The 22,835-nt window shown below is 48.1% G+C and overlaps 1 protein-coding gene across 1 annotated transcript in view; it reads right to left on the reverse strand.

The window, feature by feature from the left end:
- TSC22D4 (TSC22 domain family member 4) overlaps positions 1–22,616 on the reverse strand; it is a 41,191-nt gene extending 18,575 nt beyond the window's left edge. Inside the window, exon 1 of the mRNA XM_063929471.1 lies at positions 22,478–22,616. Coding sequence (XP_063785541.1) covers positions 22,478–22,585 — 108 coding nt within the window. The 5' untranslated portion in view covers positions 22,586–22,616. The remainder of the gene's footprint in view (positions 1–22,477) is intronic.
- Positions 22,617–22,835: the final 219 nt, after the last annotated feature.

Here is a 22,835-nt window from a genome sequence, read left to right on the forward strand (position 1 = left end):
TGTCACTACACCACCACACTACACTACTACTCCTGTACATCCAGCTTACACACAGCTATGTCACTACACCGCCACCCTACACTACTACTCCTGTACATCCAGCTCACACACAGCTATGTCACTACTCCGCCATCATACACTACTACTCCTGTACATCCAGCTCACACACAGCTATGTCACTACACCACCATCATACACTACTACTCCTGTACATCCAGCTCACACACAGCTATGTTACTACACCGCCATCCTACACTACTACTCCTGTACATCCAGCTCACACACAGCTATGTCACTACACAGTCATCCTACACTACTACTCCTGTACACACAGCTCACACACAGCTATGTCACTACACCGCCATCCTACACTACTACTCCTGTACACACAGCTCACACACAACTATGTCACTACACAGACATCCTACAGTACTACTCCTGTACATCCAGCTCACACACAGCTATGTCACTACACCGCCATCCTACACTACTACTCCTGTACATCCAGCTCACACACACCTGTGTCACTACACAGACATCCTACACTACTACTCCTGTACATCCAGCTCACACACAGCTATGTCACTACACAGACATCCTACACTACTACTCCTGTACACACAGCTCACACACATCTATGTCACTACACCACCATCCTACTATACTACTCCTGTACATCCAGCTCACACACAGCTATGTCATTACACCGCCATCCTACACTACTACTCCTGTACACACAGCTCACACACAGCTATGTCACTACACCGCCATCCTACACTACTACTCCTGTACACACAGCTCACACACAGCTATGTCACTACACCGCCACCCTACACTACTACTCCTGTACACACAGCACACACACATCTATGTCACTACACCACCATCCTACTATACTACTCCTGTACATCCAGCTCACACACAGCTATGTCACTACACAGACATCCTACACTACTACTCCTGTACATCCAGCTCACACACAGCTATGTCACTACACAGACATGCTACACTACTACTCCTGTACATCCAGCTCACACACAGCTATGTCACTACACCACCATCCTACTATACTACTCCTGTACATCCAGCTCACACACAGCTATGTCACTACACAGACATCCTACACTACTACTCCTATACACCCAGCGCACACACAGCTATGTCACTACACCGCCATCCTACACTACTACTCCTGTACATCCAGCTCACACACAGCTATGTCACTACACCGCCATCCTACACTACTACTCCTGTACATCCAGCTCACACACAGCTATGTCACTACACCGCCATCCTACACTACTACTCCTGTACATCCAGCTCACACACATCTATGTCACTACACCGCCATCCTACACTACTACTCTTGTACACACAGCTCACACACAGCTATGTCACTACACCGCCATCCTACACTACTACTCCTGTACACACAGCTCACACACATCTATGTCACTACACCACCATCCTACTATACTACTCCTGTACATCCAGCTCACACACAGCTATGTCACTACACAGACATCCTACACTACTACTCCTGTACATCCAGCTCACACACAGCTATGTCACTACACCGCCATCCTACACTACTACTCCTGTACACACAGCTCACACACATCTATGTCACTACACCACCATCCTACTATACTACTCCTGTACATCCAGCTCACACACAGCTATGTCACTACACAGACATCCTACACTACTACTCCTGTACATCCAGCTCACACACAGCTATGTCACTACACCGCATCCTACACTACTACTCCTGTGCACACAGCTCACACACAGCTATGTCACTACACCACATCCTACACTACTACTCCTGTGCACACAGCTCACACACAGCTATGTCACTACACCCCATCCTACACTACTACTCCTGTACACACAGCTCACACACATCTATGTCACTACACCACCATCCTGCACTACTACTCCTGTACATCCAGCTCACACACAGCTATGTCACTACACCACCATCCTACACTACTACTCCTGTACATCCAGCTCACACACAGCTATGTCACTACACCGCCACCACATCCTACACTACTACTCCTGTGCATGCAGCTCACACACAGCTATGTCGCTACACCACCATCCTACACTACTACTCCTGTACATCCAGCTCACACACAGCTATGTCACTACACCACCATCCTACACTACTACTCCTGTACATCCATCTCACACACAGCTATGTCACTACACCACCACACTACACTACTACTCCTGTACATCCAGCTTACACACAGCTATGTCACTACACCGCATCCTACACTACTACTCCTGTACATCCAGCTCACACACAGCTATGTCACTACTCCGCCATCATACACTACTACTCCTGTACATCCAGCTCACACACAGCTATGTCACTACACCACCATCATACACTACTACTCCTGTACATCCAGCTCACACACAGCTATGTAACTACACCGCCACCCTACACTACTACTCCTGTACATCCAGCTCACACACAGCTATGTCACTACACCACCACACTACACTACTACTCCTGTACATCCAGCTCACACACAGCTATGTCACTACACAGTCATCCTACACTACTACTCCTGTACACACAGCTCACACACAGCTATGTCACTACACAGTCATCCTACACTACTACTCCTGTACACACAGCTCACACACAGCTATGTCACTACACCGCCATCCTACACTACTACTCCTTTACACACAGCTCACACACAACTATGTCACTACACAGACATCCTACAGTACTACTCCTGTACATCCAGCTCACACACAGCTATGTCACTACACCGCCATCCTACACTACTACTCTTGTACACACAGCTCACACACAGCTATGTCACTACACCGCCATCCTACACTACTACTCCTGTACACACAGCTCACACACATCTATGTCACTACACCACCATCCTACTATACTACTCCTGTACATCCAGCTCACACACAGCTATGTCACTACACAGACATCCTACACTACTACTCCTGTACATCCAGCTCACACACAGCTATGTCACTACACCGCCATCCTACACTACTACTCCTGTACACACAGCTCACACACATCTATGTCACTACACCACCATCCTACTATCCTACTCCTGTACATCCAGCTCACACACAGCTATGTCACAACACAGACATCCTACACTACTACTCCTGTACATCCAGCTCACACACAGCTATGTCACTACACCGCATCCTACACTACTACTCCTGTGCACACAGCTCACACACAGCTATGTCACTACACCGCATCCTACACTACTACTCCTGTGCACACAGCTCACACACAGCTATGTCACTACACCCCATCCTACACTACTACTCCTGTACACACAGCTCACACACATCTATGTCACTACACCACCATCCTGCACTACTACTCCTGTACATCCAGCTCACACACAGCTATTTCACTACACCACCATCCTACACTACTACTCCTGTACATCCAGCTCACACACAGCTATGTCACTACACCGCCACCACATCCTACACTACTACTCCTGTGCATGCAGCTCACACACAGCTATGTCGCTACACCACCATCCTACACTACTACTCCTGTACATCCAGCTCACACACAGCTATGTCACTACACCACCATCCTGCACTACTACTCCTGTACATCCATCTCACACACAGCTATGTCACTACACCACCACACTACACTACTACTCCTGTACATCCAGCTTACACACAGCTATGTCACTACACCGCATCCTACACTACTACTCCTGTACATCCAGCTCACACACAGCTATGTCACTACTCCGCCATCATACACTACTACTCCTGTACATCCAGCTCACACACAGCTATGTCACTACACCCCCATCATACACTACTACTCCTGTACATCCAGCTCACACACAGCTATGTAACTACACCGCCACCCTACACTACTACTCCTGTACATCCAGCTCACACACAGCTATGTCACTACACCACCACACTACACTACTACTCCTGTACATCCAGCTTACACACAGCTATGTCACTACACCGCCACCCTACACTACTACTCCTGTACATCCAGCTCACACACAGCTATGTCACTACTCCGCCATCATACACTACTACTCCTGTACATCCAGCTCACACACAGCTATGTCACTACACCACCATCATACACTACTACTCCTGTACATCCAGCTCACACACAGCTATGTTACTACACCGCCATCCTACACTACTACTCCTGTACATCCAGCTCACACACAGCTATGTCACTACACAGTCATCCTACACTACTACTCCTGTACACACAGCTCACACACAGCTATGTCACTACACCGCCATCCTACACTACTACTCCTGTACACACAGCTCACACACAACTATGTCACTACACAGACATCCTACAGTACTACTCCTGTACATCCAGCTCACACACAGCTATGTCACTACACCGCCATCCTACACTACTACTCCTGTACATCCAGCTCACACACAGCTATGTCACTACACAGACATCCTACACTACTACTCCTGTACACACAGCTCACACACAGCTATGTCATTACACCGCCATCCTACACTACTACTCCTGTACACACAGCTCACACACAGCTATGTCACTACACCGCCACCCTACACTACTACTCCTGTACACACAGCACACACACATCTATGTCACTACACCACCATCCTACTATACTACTCCTGTACATCCAGCTCACACACAGCTATGTCACTACACAGATATCCTACACTACTACTCCTGTACATCCAGCTCACACACAGCTATGTCACTACACAGACATGCTACACTACTACTCCTGTACATCCAGCTCACACACAGCTATGTCACTACACCACCATCCTACTATACTACTCCTGTACATCCAGCTCACACACAGCTATGTCACTACACAGACATCCTACACTACTACTCCTATACATCCAGCTCACACACAGCTATGTCACTACACCGCCATCCTACACTACTACTCCTGTACATCCAGCTCACACACAGCTATGTCACTACACCGCCATCCTACACTACTACTCCTGTACATCCAGCTCACACACAGCTATGTCACTACACCGCCATCCTACACTACTACTCCTGTACATCCAGCTCACACACATCTATGTCACTACACCGCCATCCTACACTACTACTCTTGTACACACAGCTCACACACAGCTATGTCACTACACCGCCATCCTACACTACTACTCCTGTACACACAGCTCACACACATCTATGTCACTACACCACCATCCTACTATACTACTCCTGTACATCCAGCTCACACACAGCTATGTCACTACACAGACATCCTACACTACTACTCCTGTACATCCAGCTCACACACAGCTATGTCGCTACACCGCCATCCTACACTACTACTCCTGTACACACAGCTCACACACATCTATGTCACTACACCACCATCCTACTATACTACTCCTGTACATCCAGCTCACACACAGCTATGTCACTACACAGACATCCTACACTACTACTCCTGTACATCCAGCTCACACACAGCTATGTCACTACACCGCATCCTACACTACTACTCCTGTGCACACAGCTCACACACAGCTATGTCACTACACCGCATCCTACACTACTACTCCTGTGCACACAGCTCACACACAGCTATGTCACTACACCCCATCCTACACTACTACTCCTGTACACACAGCTCACACACATCTATGTCACTACACCACCATCCTGCACTACTACTTCTGTACATCCAGCTCACACACAGCTATGTCACTACACCACCATCCTACACTACTACTCCTGTACATCCAGCTCACACACAGCTATGTCACTACACCGCCACCACATCCTACACTACTACTCCTGTGCATGCAGCTCACACACAGCTATGTCGCTACACCACCATCCTACACTACTACTCCTGTACATCCATCTCACACACAGCTATGTCACTACACCACCACACTACACTACTACTTCTGTACATCCAGCTTACACACAGCTATGTCACTACACCGCCACCCTACACTACTACTCCTGTACATCCATCTCACACACAGCTATGTCACTACACCACCATCATACACTACTACTCCTGTACATCCAGCTCACACACAGCTATGTCACTACTCAGCCATCCTACACTACTACTCCTGTACATCCAGTTCACACACAGCTATGTCACTACACCACATCATACACTACTACTCCTGTACATCCAGCTCACACACACCTATGTCACTACACCACCATCCTACACTACTACTCCTGTACATCCAGCTCACACACAGCTATGTCACTACACCGCCATCATACAATACTACTCCTGTACATCCAGCTCACACACAGCTATGTCAACACACCGCCATCATACACTACTACTCCTGTACATCCAGCTCACACACAGCTATGTCACTACACCGCCATCATACACTCTTACTCCTGTACATCCAGCTCACACACACCTATGTCAATACACCACCATCCTACACTACTACTCCTGTACACTCAGCTAACACACAGCTATGCCACTACACCACAATCCTACACTACTACTCCTGTACATCTAGCACACACACACCTAATTCACTACTCCGCTATCCTACACTGTACTCCTGTACATCCAGCTCACACACAGCTATGTCACTACACCGCCATCCTACACTACTACTCCTGTACACACAGCTCACACACATCTATGTCACTACACCACCATCCTGCTATACTACTCCTGTACATCCAGCTCACACACAGCTATGTCACTACACAGACATCCTACACTACTACTCCTGTACATCCAGCTCACACACATCTATGTCACTACACCGCATCCTACACTACTACTCCTGTGCACACAGCTCACACACAGCTATGTCACTACACCGCATCCTACACTACTACTCCTGTGCACACAGCTCACACACAGCTATGTCACTACACCCCATCCTACACTACTACTCCTGTACACACAGCTCACACACATCTATGTCACTACACCACCATCCTGCACTACTACTCCTGTACATCCAGCTCACACACAGCTATGTCACTACACCACCATCCTACACTACTACTCCTGTACATCCAGCTCACACACAGCTATGTCACTACACCGCCACCACATCCTACACTACTACTCCTGTGCATGCAGCTCACACACAGCTATGTCGCTACACCACCATCCTACACTACTACTCCTGTACATCCAGCTCACACACAGCTATGTCACTACACCACCATCCTACACTACTACTCCTGTACATCCATCTCACACACAGCTATGTCACTACACCACCACACTACACTACTACTCCTGTACATCCAGCTTACACACAGCTATGTCACTACACCGCATCCTACACTACTACTCCTGTACATCCAGCTCACACACAGCTATGTCACTACTCCGCCATCATACACTACTACTCCTGTACATCCAGCTCACACACAGCTATGTCACTACACCACCATCATACACTACTACTCCTGTACATCCAGCTCACACACAGCTATGTAACTACACCGCCACCCTACACTACTACTCCTGTACATCCAGCTCACACACAGCTATGTCACTACACCACCACACTACACTACTACTCCTGTACATACAGCTTACACACAGCTATGTCACTACACCGCCACCCTACACTACTACTCCTGTACATCCAGCTCACACACAGCTATGTCACTACTCCGCCATCATACACTACTACTCCTGTACATCCAGCTCACACACAGCTATGTCACTACACCACCATCATACACTACTACTCCTGTACATCCAGCTCACACACAGCTATGTTACTACACCGCCATCCTACACTACTACTCCTGTACATCCAGCTCACACACAGCTATGTCACTACACAGTCATCCTACACTACTACTCCTGTACACACAGCTCACACACAGCTATGTCACTACACCGCCATCCTACACTACTACTCCTGTACACACAGCTCACACACAACTATGTCACTACACAGACATCCTACAGTACTACTCCTGTACATCCAGCTCACACACAGCTATGTCACTACACCGCCATCCTACACTACTACTCCTGTACATCCAGCTCACACACAGCTATGTCACTACACAGACATCCTACACTACTACTCCTGTACACACAGCTATGTCATTACACCGCCATCCTACACTACTACTCCTGTACACACAGCTCACACACAGCTATGTCACTACACCGCCACCCTACACTACTACTCCTGTACACACAGCACACACACATCTATGTCACTACACCACCATCCTACTATACTACTCCTGTACATCCAGCTCACACACAGCTATGTCACTACACAGACATCCTACACTACTACTCCTGTACATCCAGCTCACACACAGCTATGTCACTACACAGACATGCTACACTACTACTCCTGTACATCCAGCTCACACACAGCTATGTCACTACACCACCATCCTACTATACTACTCCTGTACATCCAGCTCACACACAGCTATGTCACTACACAGACATCCTACACTACTACTCCTATACATCCAGCTCACACACAGCTATGTCACTACACCGCCATCCTACACTACTACTCCTGTACATCCAGCTCACACACAGCTATGTCACTACACCGCCATCCTACACTACTACTCCTGTACATCCAGCTCACACACAGCTATGTCACTACACCGCCATCCTACACTACTACTCCTGTACATCCAGCTCACACACATCTATGTCACTACACCGCCATCCTACACTACTACTCTTGTACACACAGCTCACACACAGCTATGTCACTACACCGCCATCCTACACTACTACTCCTGTACACACAGCTCACACACATCTATGTCACTACACCACCATCCTACTATACTACTCCTGTACATCCAGCTCACACACAGCTATGTCACTACACAGACATCCTACACTACTACTCCTGTACATCCAGCTCACACACAGCTATGTCACTACACCGCATCCTACACTACTACTCCTGTACACACAGCTCACACACATCTATGTCACTACACCACCATCCTACTATACTACTCCTGTACATCCAGCTCACACACAGCTATGTCACTACACAGACATCCTACACTACTACTCCTGTACATCCAGCTCACACACAGCTATGTCACTACACCGCATCCTACACTACTACTCCTGTGCACACAGCTCACACACAGCTATGTCACTACACCGCATCCTACACTACTACTCCTGTGCACACAGCTCACACACAGCTATGTCACTACACCCCATCCTACACTACTACTCCTGTACACACAGCTCACACACATCTATGTCACTACACCACCATCCTGCACTACTACTCCTGTACATCCAGCTCACACACAGCTATGTCACTACACCACCATCCTACACTACTACTCCTGTACATCCAGCTCACACACAGCTATGTCACTACTCCGCCATCATACACTACTACTCCTGTACATCCAGCTCACACACAGCTATGTCACTACACCACCATCATACACTACTACTCCTGTACATCCAGCTCACACACAGCTATGTTACTACACCGCCATCCTACACTACTACTCCTGTACATCCAGCTCACACACAGCTATGTCACTACACAGTCATCCTACACTACTACTCCTGTACACACAGCTCACACACAGCTATGTCACTACACCGCCATCCTACACTACTACTCCTGTACACACAGCTCACACACAACTATGTCACTACACAGACATCCTACAGTACTACTCCTGTACATCCAGCTCACACACAGCTATGTCACTACACCGCCATCCTACACTACTACTCCTGTACATCCAGCTCACACACACCTGTGTCACTACACAGACATCCTACACTACTACTCCTGTACATCCAGCTCACACACAGCTATGTCACTACACAGACATCCTACACTACTACTCCTGTACACACAGCTCACACACATCTATGTCACTACACCACCATCCTACTATACTACTCCTGTACATCCAGCTCACACACAGCTATGTCATTACACCGCCATCCTACACTACTACTCCTGTACACACAGCTCACACACAGCTATGTCACTACACCGCCATCCTACACTACTACTCCTGTACACACAGCTCACACACAGCTATGTCACTACACCGCCACCCTACACTACTACTCCTGTACACACAGCACACACACATCTATGTCACTACACCACCATCCTACTATACTACTCCTGTACATCCAGCTCACACACAGCTATGTCACTACACAGACATCCTACACTACTACTCCTATACACCCAGCGCACACACAGCTATGTCACTACACCGCCATCCTACACTACTACTCCTGTACATCCAGCTCACACACAGCTATGTCACTACACCGCCATCCTACACTACTACTCCTGTACATCCAGCTCACACACAGCTATGTCACTACACCGCCATCCTACACTACTACTCCTGTACATCCAGCTCACACACATCTATGTCACTACACCGCCATCCTACACTACTACTCTTGTACACACAGCTCACACACAGCTATGTCACTACACCGCCATCCTACACTACTACTCCTGTACACACAGCTCACACACATCTATGTCACTACACCACCATCCTACTATACTACTCCTGTACATCCAGCTCACACACAGCTATGTCACTACACAGACATCCTACACTACTACTCCTGTACATCCAGCTCACACACAGCTATGTCACTACACCGCCATCCTACACTACTACTCCTGTACACACAGCTCACACACATCTATGTCACTACACCACCATCCTACTATACTACTCCTGTACATCCAGCTCACACACAGCTATGTCACTACACAGACATCCTACACTACTACTCCTGTACATCCAGCTCACACACAGCTATGTCACTACACCGCATCCTACACTACTACTCCTGTGCACACAGCTCACACACAGCTATGTCACTACACCACATCCTACACTACTACTCCTGTGCACACAGCTCACACACAGCTATGTCACTACACCCCATCCTACACTACTACTCCTGTACACACAGCTCACACACATCTATGTCACTACACCACCATCCTGCACTACTACTCCTGTACATCCAGCTCACACACAGCTATGTCACTACACCACCATCCTACACTACTACTCCTGTACATCCAGCTCACACACAGCTATGTCACTACACCGCCACCACATCCTACACTACTACTCCTGTGCATGCAGCTCACACACAGCTATGTCGCTACACCACCATCCTACACTACTACTCCTGTACATCCAGCTCACACACAGCTATGTCACTACACCACCATCCTACACTACTACTCCTGTACATCCATCTCACACACAGCTATGTCACTACACCACCACACTACACTACTACTCCTGTACATCCAGCTTACACACAGCTATGTCACTACACCGCATCCTACACTACTACTCCTGTACATCCAGCTCACACACAGCTATGTCACTACTCCGCCATCATACACTACTACTCCTGTACATCCAGCTCACACACAGCTATGTCACTACACCACCATCATACACTACTACTCCTGTACATCCAGCTCACACACAGCTATGTAACTACACCGCCACCCTACACTACTACTCCTGTACATCCAGCTCACACACAGCTATGTCACTACACCACCACACTACACTACTACTCCTGTACATCCAGCTTACACACAGCTATGTCACTACACCGCCACCCTACACTACTACTCCTGTACATCCAGCTCACACACAGCTATGTCACTACTCCGCCATCATACACTACTACTCCTGTACATCCAGCTCACACACAGCTATGTCACTACACCACCATCATACACTACTACTCCTGTACATCCAGCTCACACACAGCTATGTTACTACACCGCCATCCTACACTACTACTCCTGTACATCCAGCTCACACACAGCTATGTCACTACACAGTCATCCTACACTACTACTCCTGTACACACAGCTCACACACAGCTATGTCACTACACCGCCATCCTACACTACTACTCCTGTACACACAGCTCACACACAACTATGTCACTACACAGACATCCTACAGTACTACTCCTGTACATCCAGCTCACACACAGCTATGTCACTACACCGCCATCCTACACTACTACTCTTGTACACACAGCTCACACACAGCTATGTCACTACACCGCCACCCTACACTACTACTCCTGTACACACAGCTCACACACATCTATGTCACTACACCACCATCCTACTATACTACTCCTGTACATCCAGCTCACACACAGCTATGTCACTACACAGACATCCTACACTACTACTCCTGTACATCCAGCTCACACACAGCTATGTCACTACACCGCCATCCTACACTACTACTCCTGTACACACAGCTCACACACATCTATGTCACTACACCACCATCCTACTATCCTACTCCTGTACATCCAGCTCACACACAGCTATGTCACTACACAGACATCCTACACTACTACTCCTGTACATCCAGCTCACACACAGCTATGTCACTACACCGCATCCTACACTACTACTCCTGTGCACACAGCTCACACACAGCTATGTCACTACACCGCATCCTACACTACTACTCCTGTGCACACAGCTCACACACAGCTATGTCACTACACCCCATCCTACACTACTACTCCTGTACACACAGCTCACACACATCTATGTCACTACACCACCATCCTGCACTACTACTCCTGTACATCCAGCTCACACACAGCTATTTCACTACACCACCATCCTACACTACTACTCCTGTACATCCAGCTCACACACAGCTATGTCACTACACCGCCACCACATCCTACACTACTACTCCTGTGCATGCAGCTCACACACAGCTATGTCGCTACACCACCATCCTACACTACTACTCCTGTACATCCAGCTCACACACAGCTATGTCACTACACCACCATCCTACACTACTACTCCTGTACATCCATCTCACACACAGCTATGTCACTACACCACCACACTACACTACTACTCCTGTACATCCAGCTTACACACAGCTATGTCACTACACCGCATCCTACACTACTACTCCTGTACATCCAGCTCACACACAGCTATGTCACTACTCCGCCATCATACACTACTACTCCTGTACATCCAGCTCACACACAGCTATGTCACTACACCACCATCATACACTACTACTCCTGTACATCCAGCTCACACACAGCTATGTAACTACACCGCCACCCTACACTACTACTCCTGTACATCCAGCTCACACACAGCTATGTCACTACACCACCACACTACACTACTACTCCTGTACATCCAGCTCACACACAGCTATGTCACTACACAGACATCCTACACTACTACTCCTGTACACACAGCTCACACACAGCTATGTCATTACACCGCCATCCTACACTACTACTCCTGTACACACAGCTCACACACAGCTATGTCACTACACCGCCACCCTACACTACTACTCCTGTACACACAGCACACACACATCTATGTCACTACACCACCATCCTACTATACTACTCCTGTACATCCAGCTCACACACAGCTATGTCACTACACAGATATCCTACACTACTACTCCTGTACATCCAGCTCACACACAGCTATGTCACTACACAGACATGCTACACTACTACTCCTGTACATCCAGCTCACACACAGCTATGTCACTACACCACCATCCTACTATACTACTCCTGTACATCCAGCTCACACACAGCTATGTCACTACACAGACATCCTACACTACTACTCCTATACATCCAGCTCACACACAGCTATGTCACTACACCGCCATCCTACACTACTACTCCTGTACATCCAGCTCACACACAGCTATGTCACTACACCGCCATCCTACACTACTACTCCTGTACATCCAGCTCACACACAGCTATGTCACTACACCGCCATCCTACACTACTACTCCTGTACATCCAGCTCACACACATCTATGTCACTACACCGCCATCCTACACTACTACTCTTGTACACACAGCTCACACACAGCTATGTCACTACACCGCCATCCTACACTACTACTCCTGTACACACAGCTCACACACATCTATGTCACTACACCACCAGCCTACTATACTACTCCTGTACATCCAGCTCACACACAGCTATGTCACTACACAGACATCCTACACTACTACTCCTGTACATCCAGCTCACACACAGCTATGTCGCTACACCGCCATCCTACACTACTACTCCTGTACACACAGCTCACACACATCTATGTCACTACACCACCATCCTACTATACTACTCCTGTACATCCAGCTCACACACAGCTATGTCACTACACAGACATCCTACACTACTACTCCTGTACATCCAGCTCACACACAGCTATGTCACTACACCGCATCCTACACTACTACTCCTGTGCACACAGCTCACACACAGCTATGTCACTACACCGCATCCTACACTACTACTCCTGTGCACACAGCTCACACACAGCTATGTCACTACACCCCATCCTACACTACTACTCCTGTACACACAGCTCACACACATCTATGTCACTACACCACCATCCTGCACTACTACTTCTGTACATCCAGCTCACACACAGCTATGTCACTACACCACCATCCTACACTACTACTCCTGTACATCCAGCTCACACACAGCTATGTCACTACACCGCCACCACATCCTACACTACTACTCCTGTGCATGCAGCTCACACACAGCTATGTCGCTACACCACCATCCTACACTACTACTCCTGTACATCCATCTCACACACAGCTATGTCACTACACCACCACACTACACTACTACTTCTGTACATCCAGCTTACACACAGCTATGTCACTACACCGCCACCCTACACTACTACTCCTGTACATCCATCTCACACACAGCTATGTCACTACACCACCATCATACACTACTACTCCTGTACATCCAGCTCACACACAGCTATGTCACTACTCAGCCATCCTACACTACTACTCCTGTACATCCAGTTCACACACAGCTATGTCACTACACCACATCATACACTACTACTCCTGTACATCCAGCTCACACACACCTATGTCACTACACCACCATCCTACACTACTACTCCTGTACATCCAGCTCACACACAGCTATGTCACTACACCGCCATCATACAATACTACTCCTGTACATCCAGCTCACACACAGCTATGTCTACACAGCTATGTCACTACACCGCCATCATACACCGCTACTCCTGTACATTCAGCTCACACACAGCTATGTCACTACACCGCCATCATACACTACTACTCCTGTACATCCAGCTCACACACAGCTATGTCAACACACCGCCATCATACACTACTACTCCTGTACATCCAGCTCACACACAGCTATGTCACTACACCGCCATCATACACTCTTACTCCTGTACATCCAGCTCACACACACCTATGTCACTACACCACCATCCTACACTACTACTCCTGTACACTCAGCTAACACACAGCTATGCCACTACACCACAATCCTACACTACTACTCCTGTACATCCAGCACACACACACCTAATTCACTACTCCGCTATCCTACACTGTACTCCTGTACATCCAGCTCACACACAGCTATGTCACTACACCGCCATCCTACACTACTACTCCTGTACACACAGCTCACACACATCTATGTCACTACACCACCATCCTACTATACTACTCCTGTACATCCAGCTCACACACAGCTATGTCACTACACAGACATCCTACACTACTACTCCTGTACATCCAGCTCACACACATCTATGTCACTACACCGCATCCTACACTACTACTCCTGTGCACACAGCTCACACACAGCTATGTCACTACACCGCATCCTACACTACTACTCCTGTGCACACAGCTCACACACAGCTATGTCACTACACCCCATCCTACACTACTACTCCTGTACACACAGCTCACACACATCTATGTCACTACACCACCATCCTGCACTACTACTCCTGTACATCCAGCTCACACACAGCTATGTCACTACACCACCATCCTACACTACTACTCCTGTACATCCAGCTCACACACAGCTATGTCACTACACCGCCACCACATCCTACACTACTACTCCTGTGCATGCAGCTCACACACAGCTATGTCGCTACACCACCATCCTACACTACTACTCCTGTACATCCAGCTCACACACAGCTATGTCACTACACCATCCTACACTACTACTCCTGTACATCCATCTCACACACAGCTATGTCACTACACCACCACACTACACTACTACTCCTGTACATCCAGCTTACACACAGCTATGTCACTACACCGCATCCTACACTACTACTCCTGTACATCCAGCTCACACACAGCTATGTCACTACTCCGCCATCATACACTACTACTCCTGTACATCCAGCTCACACACAGCTATGTCACTACACCACCATCATACACTACTACTCCTGTACATCCAGCTCACACACAGCTATGTTACTACACCGCCATCCTACACTACTACTCCTGTACATCCAGCTCACACACAGCTATGTCACTACACAGTCATCCTACACTACTACTCCTGTACATCCAGCTCACACACAGCTATGTCACTACTCCGCCATCATACACTACTACTCCTGTACATCCAGCTCACACACAGCTATGTCACTACACCACCACACTACACTACTACTCCTGTACATCCAGCTCACACACAGCTATGTCACTACACCACCATCATACACTACTACTCCTGTACATCCAGCTCACACACAGCTATGTAACTACACCGCCACCCTACACTACTACTCCTGTACATCCAGCTCACACACAGCTATGTCACTACACCACCACACTACACTACTACTCCTGTACATACAGCTTACACACAGCTATGTCACTACACCGCCACCCTACACTACTACTCCTGTACATCCAGCTCACACACAGCTATGTCACTACTCCGCCATCATACACTACTACTCCTGTACATCCAGCTCACACACAGCTATGTCACTACACCACCATCATACACTACTACTCCTGTACATCCAGCTCACACACAGCTATGTTACTACACCGCCATCCTACACTACTACTCCTGTACATCCAGCTCACACACAGCTATGTCACTACACAGTCATCCTACACTACTACTCCTGTACACACAGCTCACACACAGCTATGTCACTACACCGCCATCCTACACTACTACTCCTGTACACACAGCTCACACACAACTATGTCACTACACAGACATCCTACAGTACTACTCCTGTACATCCAGCTCACACACAGCTATGTCACTACACCGCCATCCTACACTACTACTCCTGTACATCCAGCTCACACACAGCTATGTCACTACACAGACATCCTACACTACTACTCCTGTACACACAGCTATGTCATTACACCGCCATCCTACACTACTACTCCTGTACACACAGCTCACACACAGCTATGTCACTACACCGCCACCCTACACTACTACTCCTGTACACACAGCACACACACATCTATGTCACTACACCACCATCCTACTATACTACTCCTGTACATCCAGCTCACACACAGCTATGTCACTACACAGACATCCTACACTACTACTCCTGTACATCCAGCTCACACACAGCTATGTCACTACACAGACATGCTACACTACTACTCCTGTACATCCAGCTCACACACAGCTATGTCACTACACCACCATCCTACTATACTACTCCTGTACATCCAGCTCACACACAGCTATGTCACTACACAGACATCCTACACTACTACTCCTATACATCCAGCTCACACACAGCTATGTCACTACACCGCCATCCTACACTACTACTCCTGTACATCCAGCTCACACACAGCTATGTCACTACACCGCCATCCTACACTACTACTCCTGTACATCCAGCTCACACACAGCTATGTCACTACACCGCCATCCTACACTACTACTCCTGTACATCCAGCTCACACACATCTATGTCACTACACCGCCATCCTACACTACTACTCTTGTACACACAGCTCACACACAGCTATGTCACTACACCGCCATCCTACACTACTACTCCTGTACACACAGCTCACACACATCTATGTCACTACACCACCATCCTACTATACTACTCCTGTACATCCAGCTCACACACAGCTATGTCACTACACAGACATCCTACACTACTACTCCTGTACATCCAGCTCACACACAGCTATGTCGCTACACCGCCATCCTACACTACTACTCCTGTACACACAGCTCACACACATCTATGTCACTACACCACCATCCTACTATACTACTCCTGTACATCCAGCTCACACACAGCTATGTCACTACACAGACATCCTACACTACTACTCCTGTACATCCAGCTCACACACAGCTATGTCACTACACCGCATCCTACACTACTACTCCTGTGCACACAGCTCACACACAGCTATGTCACTACACCGCATCCTACACTACTACTCCTGTGCACACAGCTCACACACAGCTATGTCACTACACCCCATCCTACACTACTACTCCTGTACACACAGCTCACACACATCTATGTCACTACACCACCATCCTGCACTACTACTCCTGTACATCCAGCTCACACACAGCTATGTCACTACACCACCATCCTACACTACTACTCCTGTACATCCAGCTCACACACAGCTATGTCACTACACCGCCACCACATCCTACACTACTACTCCTGTGCATGCAGCTCACACACAGCTATGTCGCTACACCACCATCCTACACTACTACTCCTGTACATCCATCTCACACACAGCTATGTCACTACACCACCACACTACACTACTACTTCTGTACATCCAGCTTACACACAGCTATGTCACTACACCGCCACCCTACACTACTACTCCTGTACATCCATCTCACACACAGCTATGTCACTACACCACCATCATACACTACTACTCCTGTACATCCAGCTCACACACAGCTATGTCACTACTCAGCCATCCTACACTACTACTCCTGTACATCCAGTTCACACACAGCTATGTCACTACACCACATCATACACTACTACTCCTGTACATCCAGCTCACACACAGCTATGTCACTACACCACCATCCTACACTACTACTCCTGTACATCCAGCTCACACACAGCTATGTCACTACACCGCCATCATACAATACTACTCCTGTACATCCAGCTCACACACAGCTATGTCTACACAGCTATGTCACTACACCGCCATCATACACCGCTACTCCTGTACATTCAGCTCACACACAGCTATGTCACTACACCGCCATCATACACTACTACTCCTGTACATCCAGCTCACACACAGCTATGTCAACACACCGCCATCATACACTACTACTCCTGTACATCCAGCTCACACACAGCTATGTCACTACACCGCCATCATACACTCTTACTCCTGTACATCCAGCTCACACACACCTATGTCACTACACCACCATCCTACACTACTACTCCTGTACACTCAGCTAACACACAGCTATGCCACTACACCACAATCCTACACTACTACTCCTGTACATCCAGCACACACACACCTAATTCACTACTCCGCTATCCTACACTGTACTCCTGTACATCCAGCTCACACACACACCTATGTCACTACACCGCCATCCTACACTACTACTCCTGTACATCCAGCTCACACACAGCTATGTCACTACACCACCACACTACACTACTACTCCTGTACATCCAGCTCACACACAACTATGTCACTATACCACCATCCTACACTACTACTCCTGTACATTGATCTCCCACAGCTATGTCGCTACACCACCACACTACACTACTACTCTTGTACATCCATCTCACACACAGCTATGTCACTACACCACCACACTACACTACTACTCCTGTACATCCATCTCACACACAGCTATGTCACTACACCACCACATCCTACACTACTACTCCTGTACATCCAGCTCACACACAGCTATGTCACTACACCGCCATCATACACTACTACTCCTGTACATCCAGCTCACACACAGCTATGTCACTACACCGCCATCATACACTACTACTCCTACACATCCAGCTCACACACAGCTATGTCACTACACGGCCATCCTACACTACTACTCCTGTACATCCAGCTCACACACAGCTATGTCACTACACCGCATCCTACACTAATACTCCTGTACATCCAGCTCACACACAGCTATGTCACTACACCGCCACACTACACTACTACTCCTGTACATCCAGCTCACACACAGCTATGTCACTACACCACATCATACACTACTACTCCTTTACATCCAGCTCACACACAGCTATGTCACTACACCGCCACACTACACTACTACTCCTGTACATCCAGCTCACACACAGCTATGTCACTACACCACATCATACACTACTACTCCTTTACATCCAGCTCACACACAGTTATGTCACTACACCACATCCTACACTACTACTCCTGTACATCCAGCTCACACACAGCTATGTCACTACACCGCCATCTTACACTGCTACTCCTGTACATCCAGCTCACACACAGCTATGTCACTACACCGCCACACTACACTACTACTCCTGTACATCCAGCTCACACACAGCTATGTCACTACACCACCATCCTACACTACTACTCCTGTACATCCAGCTCACACACAGCTATGTCACTACACGACCATCATACACTACTACTCCTGTACATCCAGCTCACACACAGCTATTTCACTACACCGCCACACTACACTACTACTCCTGTACATCCAGCTCACACACAGCTATGTCACTACACCACATCATACACTACTACTCCTGTACATCCATCTCACACACAGCTATGTCTCTACACCGCCACCCTACACTACTACTCCTGTACATCCAGCTCACACACAGCTATGTCACTACACCACATCCTACACTACTACTCCTGTACATCCAGCTCACACACAGCTATGTCACTACACCACATCATACACTACTACTCCTTTACATCCAGCTCACACACAGCTATGTCACTACACCGCCACACTACACTACTACTCCTGTACATCCAGCTCACACACAGCTATGTCACTACACCGCCATCATACACTACTACTCCTGTACACACAGCTCACACACATCTATGTCACTACACCACCATCCTACTATACTACTCCTGTACATCCAGCTCACACACAGCTATGTCACTACACCGCCATCCTACACTACTACTCCTGTACACACAGCACACACACATCTATGTCACTACACCACCATCCTACTATACTACTCCTGTACATCCAGCTCACACACAGCTATGTCACTACACCACATCATACACTACTACTCCTGTACATCCAGCTCACACACAGCTATGTCACTACACTGCCATCATACACTACTACTCCTGTACATCCAGCTCACACACAGCTATGTCACTACACCACCATCATACACTACTACTCCTGTGCATCCAGCTCACACACAGCTATGTCACTACACCACCATCATACACTACTACTCCTGTACATCCATCTCACACATAGCTATGTCACTACACCGCCATCATACACTACTACTCCTGTACATCCAGCTCACACACAGCTATGTCACTACACCACCATCCTACACTACTACTCATGTACATCTAGATCACACACAGCTATGTCACTACACTGCCATCATACACTACTACTCCTGTACATCCAGCTCACACACAGCTATGTCACTACACCACCACCACACTACACTACTACTCCTACACATCCAGCTCACACACAGCTATGTCACTACACTGCCATCATACACTACTACTCCTGTACATCCAGCTCACACACAGCTATGTCACTACACCACCATCCTACACTACTACTCATGTACATCTAGATCACACACAGCTATGTCACTACACTGCCATCATACACTACTACTCCTGTACATCCAGCTCACACACAGCTATGTCACTACACCACCACCACACTACACTACTACTCCTGTACATCCAGCTCACACACAGCTATGTCACTACACCGCCATCATACAATACTACTCCTGTACACACAGCTATGTCACTACACCACCACACTACACTACTACTCCTGTACATCCAGCTCACACACAGCTATGTCACTACACTGCCATCATACACTACTACTCCTGTACATCCAGCTCACACACAGCTATGTCACTACACCGCCATCATACAATACTACTCCTGTACACACAGCTATGTCACTACACCACCACACTACACTACTACTCCTGTACATCTACAACATTATCATGCACTGCTACTCCAGTACATATGTCCCGTGTAAGGGACACCTCATTCCCAGGTGACACCTGCTGGCCTGGGAACAGAATCAGGGTACGTTGCCAGTCTGACAGTCCCGTACCTACAGGGTGACCTGCATGACGCACAGTGCAGGAAAAGTTACCCCTGTTTTGCAGCAATATCCCTCCTTTCTGTATGGTGCGTGCAGTCCTTTTATTGCTGCAGAAACACTGTATCTGTGCCGTATGGATCCCACAGGAGAGATAGAGAGGAGAGACAGACGTAGCACTTACCTGCTGTGCAGGAGAACTACAAGTGACAGGGAGCCAATTACATGCTCTGGTCCTGCCAGGCTCTCCCCAGGAAACTTCTGTCCTGTCAGATGATACTTTGTATCTCATGCCCCCTCATCCTCCTGCTGGGACTTCTCCCCCCCTTACTCACCCTGTTGACATGTCCGTGTCAGGAAGTCCTTCCTCTTCTGTCTCTCTCTCCCCCCAGCAGTGCTTCCTTCTCCTCTCTCCTCCCCTTTGCTGTGTCTTACCCCCTCCTTTCTGGCTGTCTCTATCACACACTTCTCTCTCCAGCCTGCTCGCTGTCTCTTCCTCACTCATCTCCCCGTCTTACTGTACACTCTCCCTTCCCAGCTCT

This window comes from Pseudophryne corroboree, chromosome 6 (assembly GCF_028390025.1).
Source record: "Pseudophryne corroboree isolate aPseCor3 chromosome 6, aPseCor3.hap2, whole genome shotgun sequence".
Lineage (NCBI taxonomy): Eukaryota > Metazoa > Chordata > Amphibia > Anura > Myobatrachidae > Pseudophryne > Pseudophryne corroboree.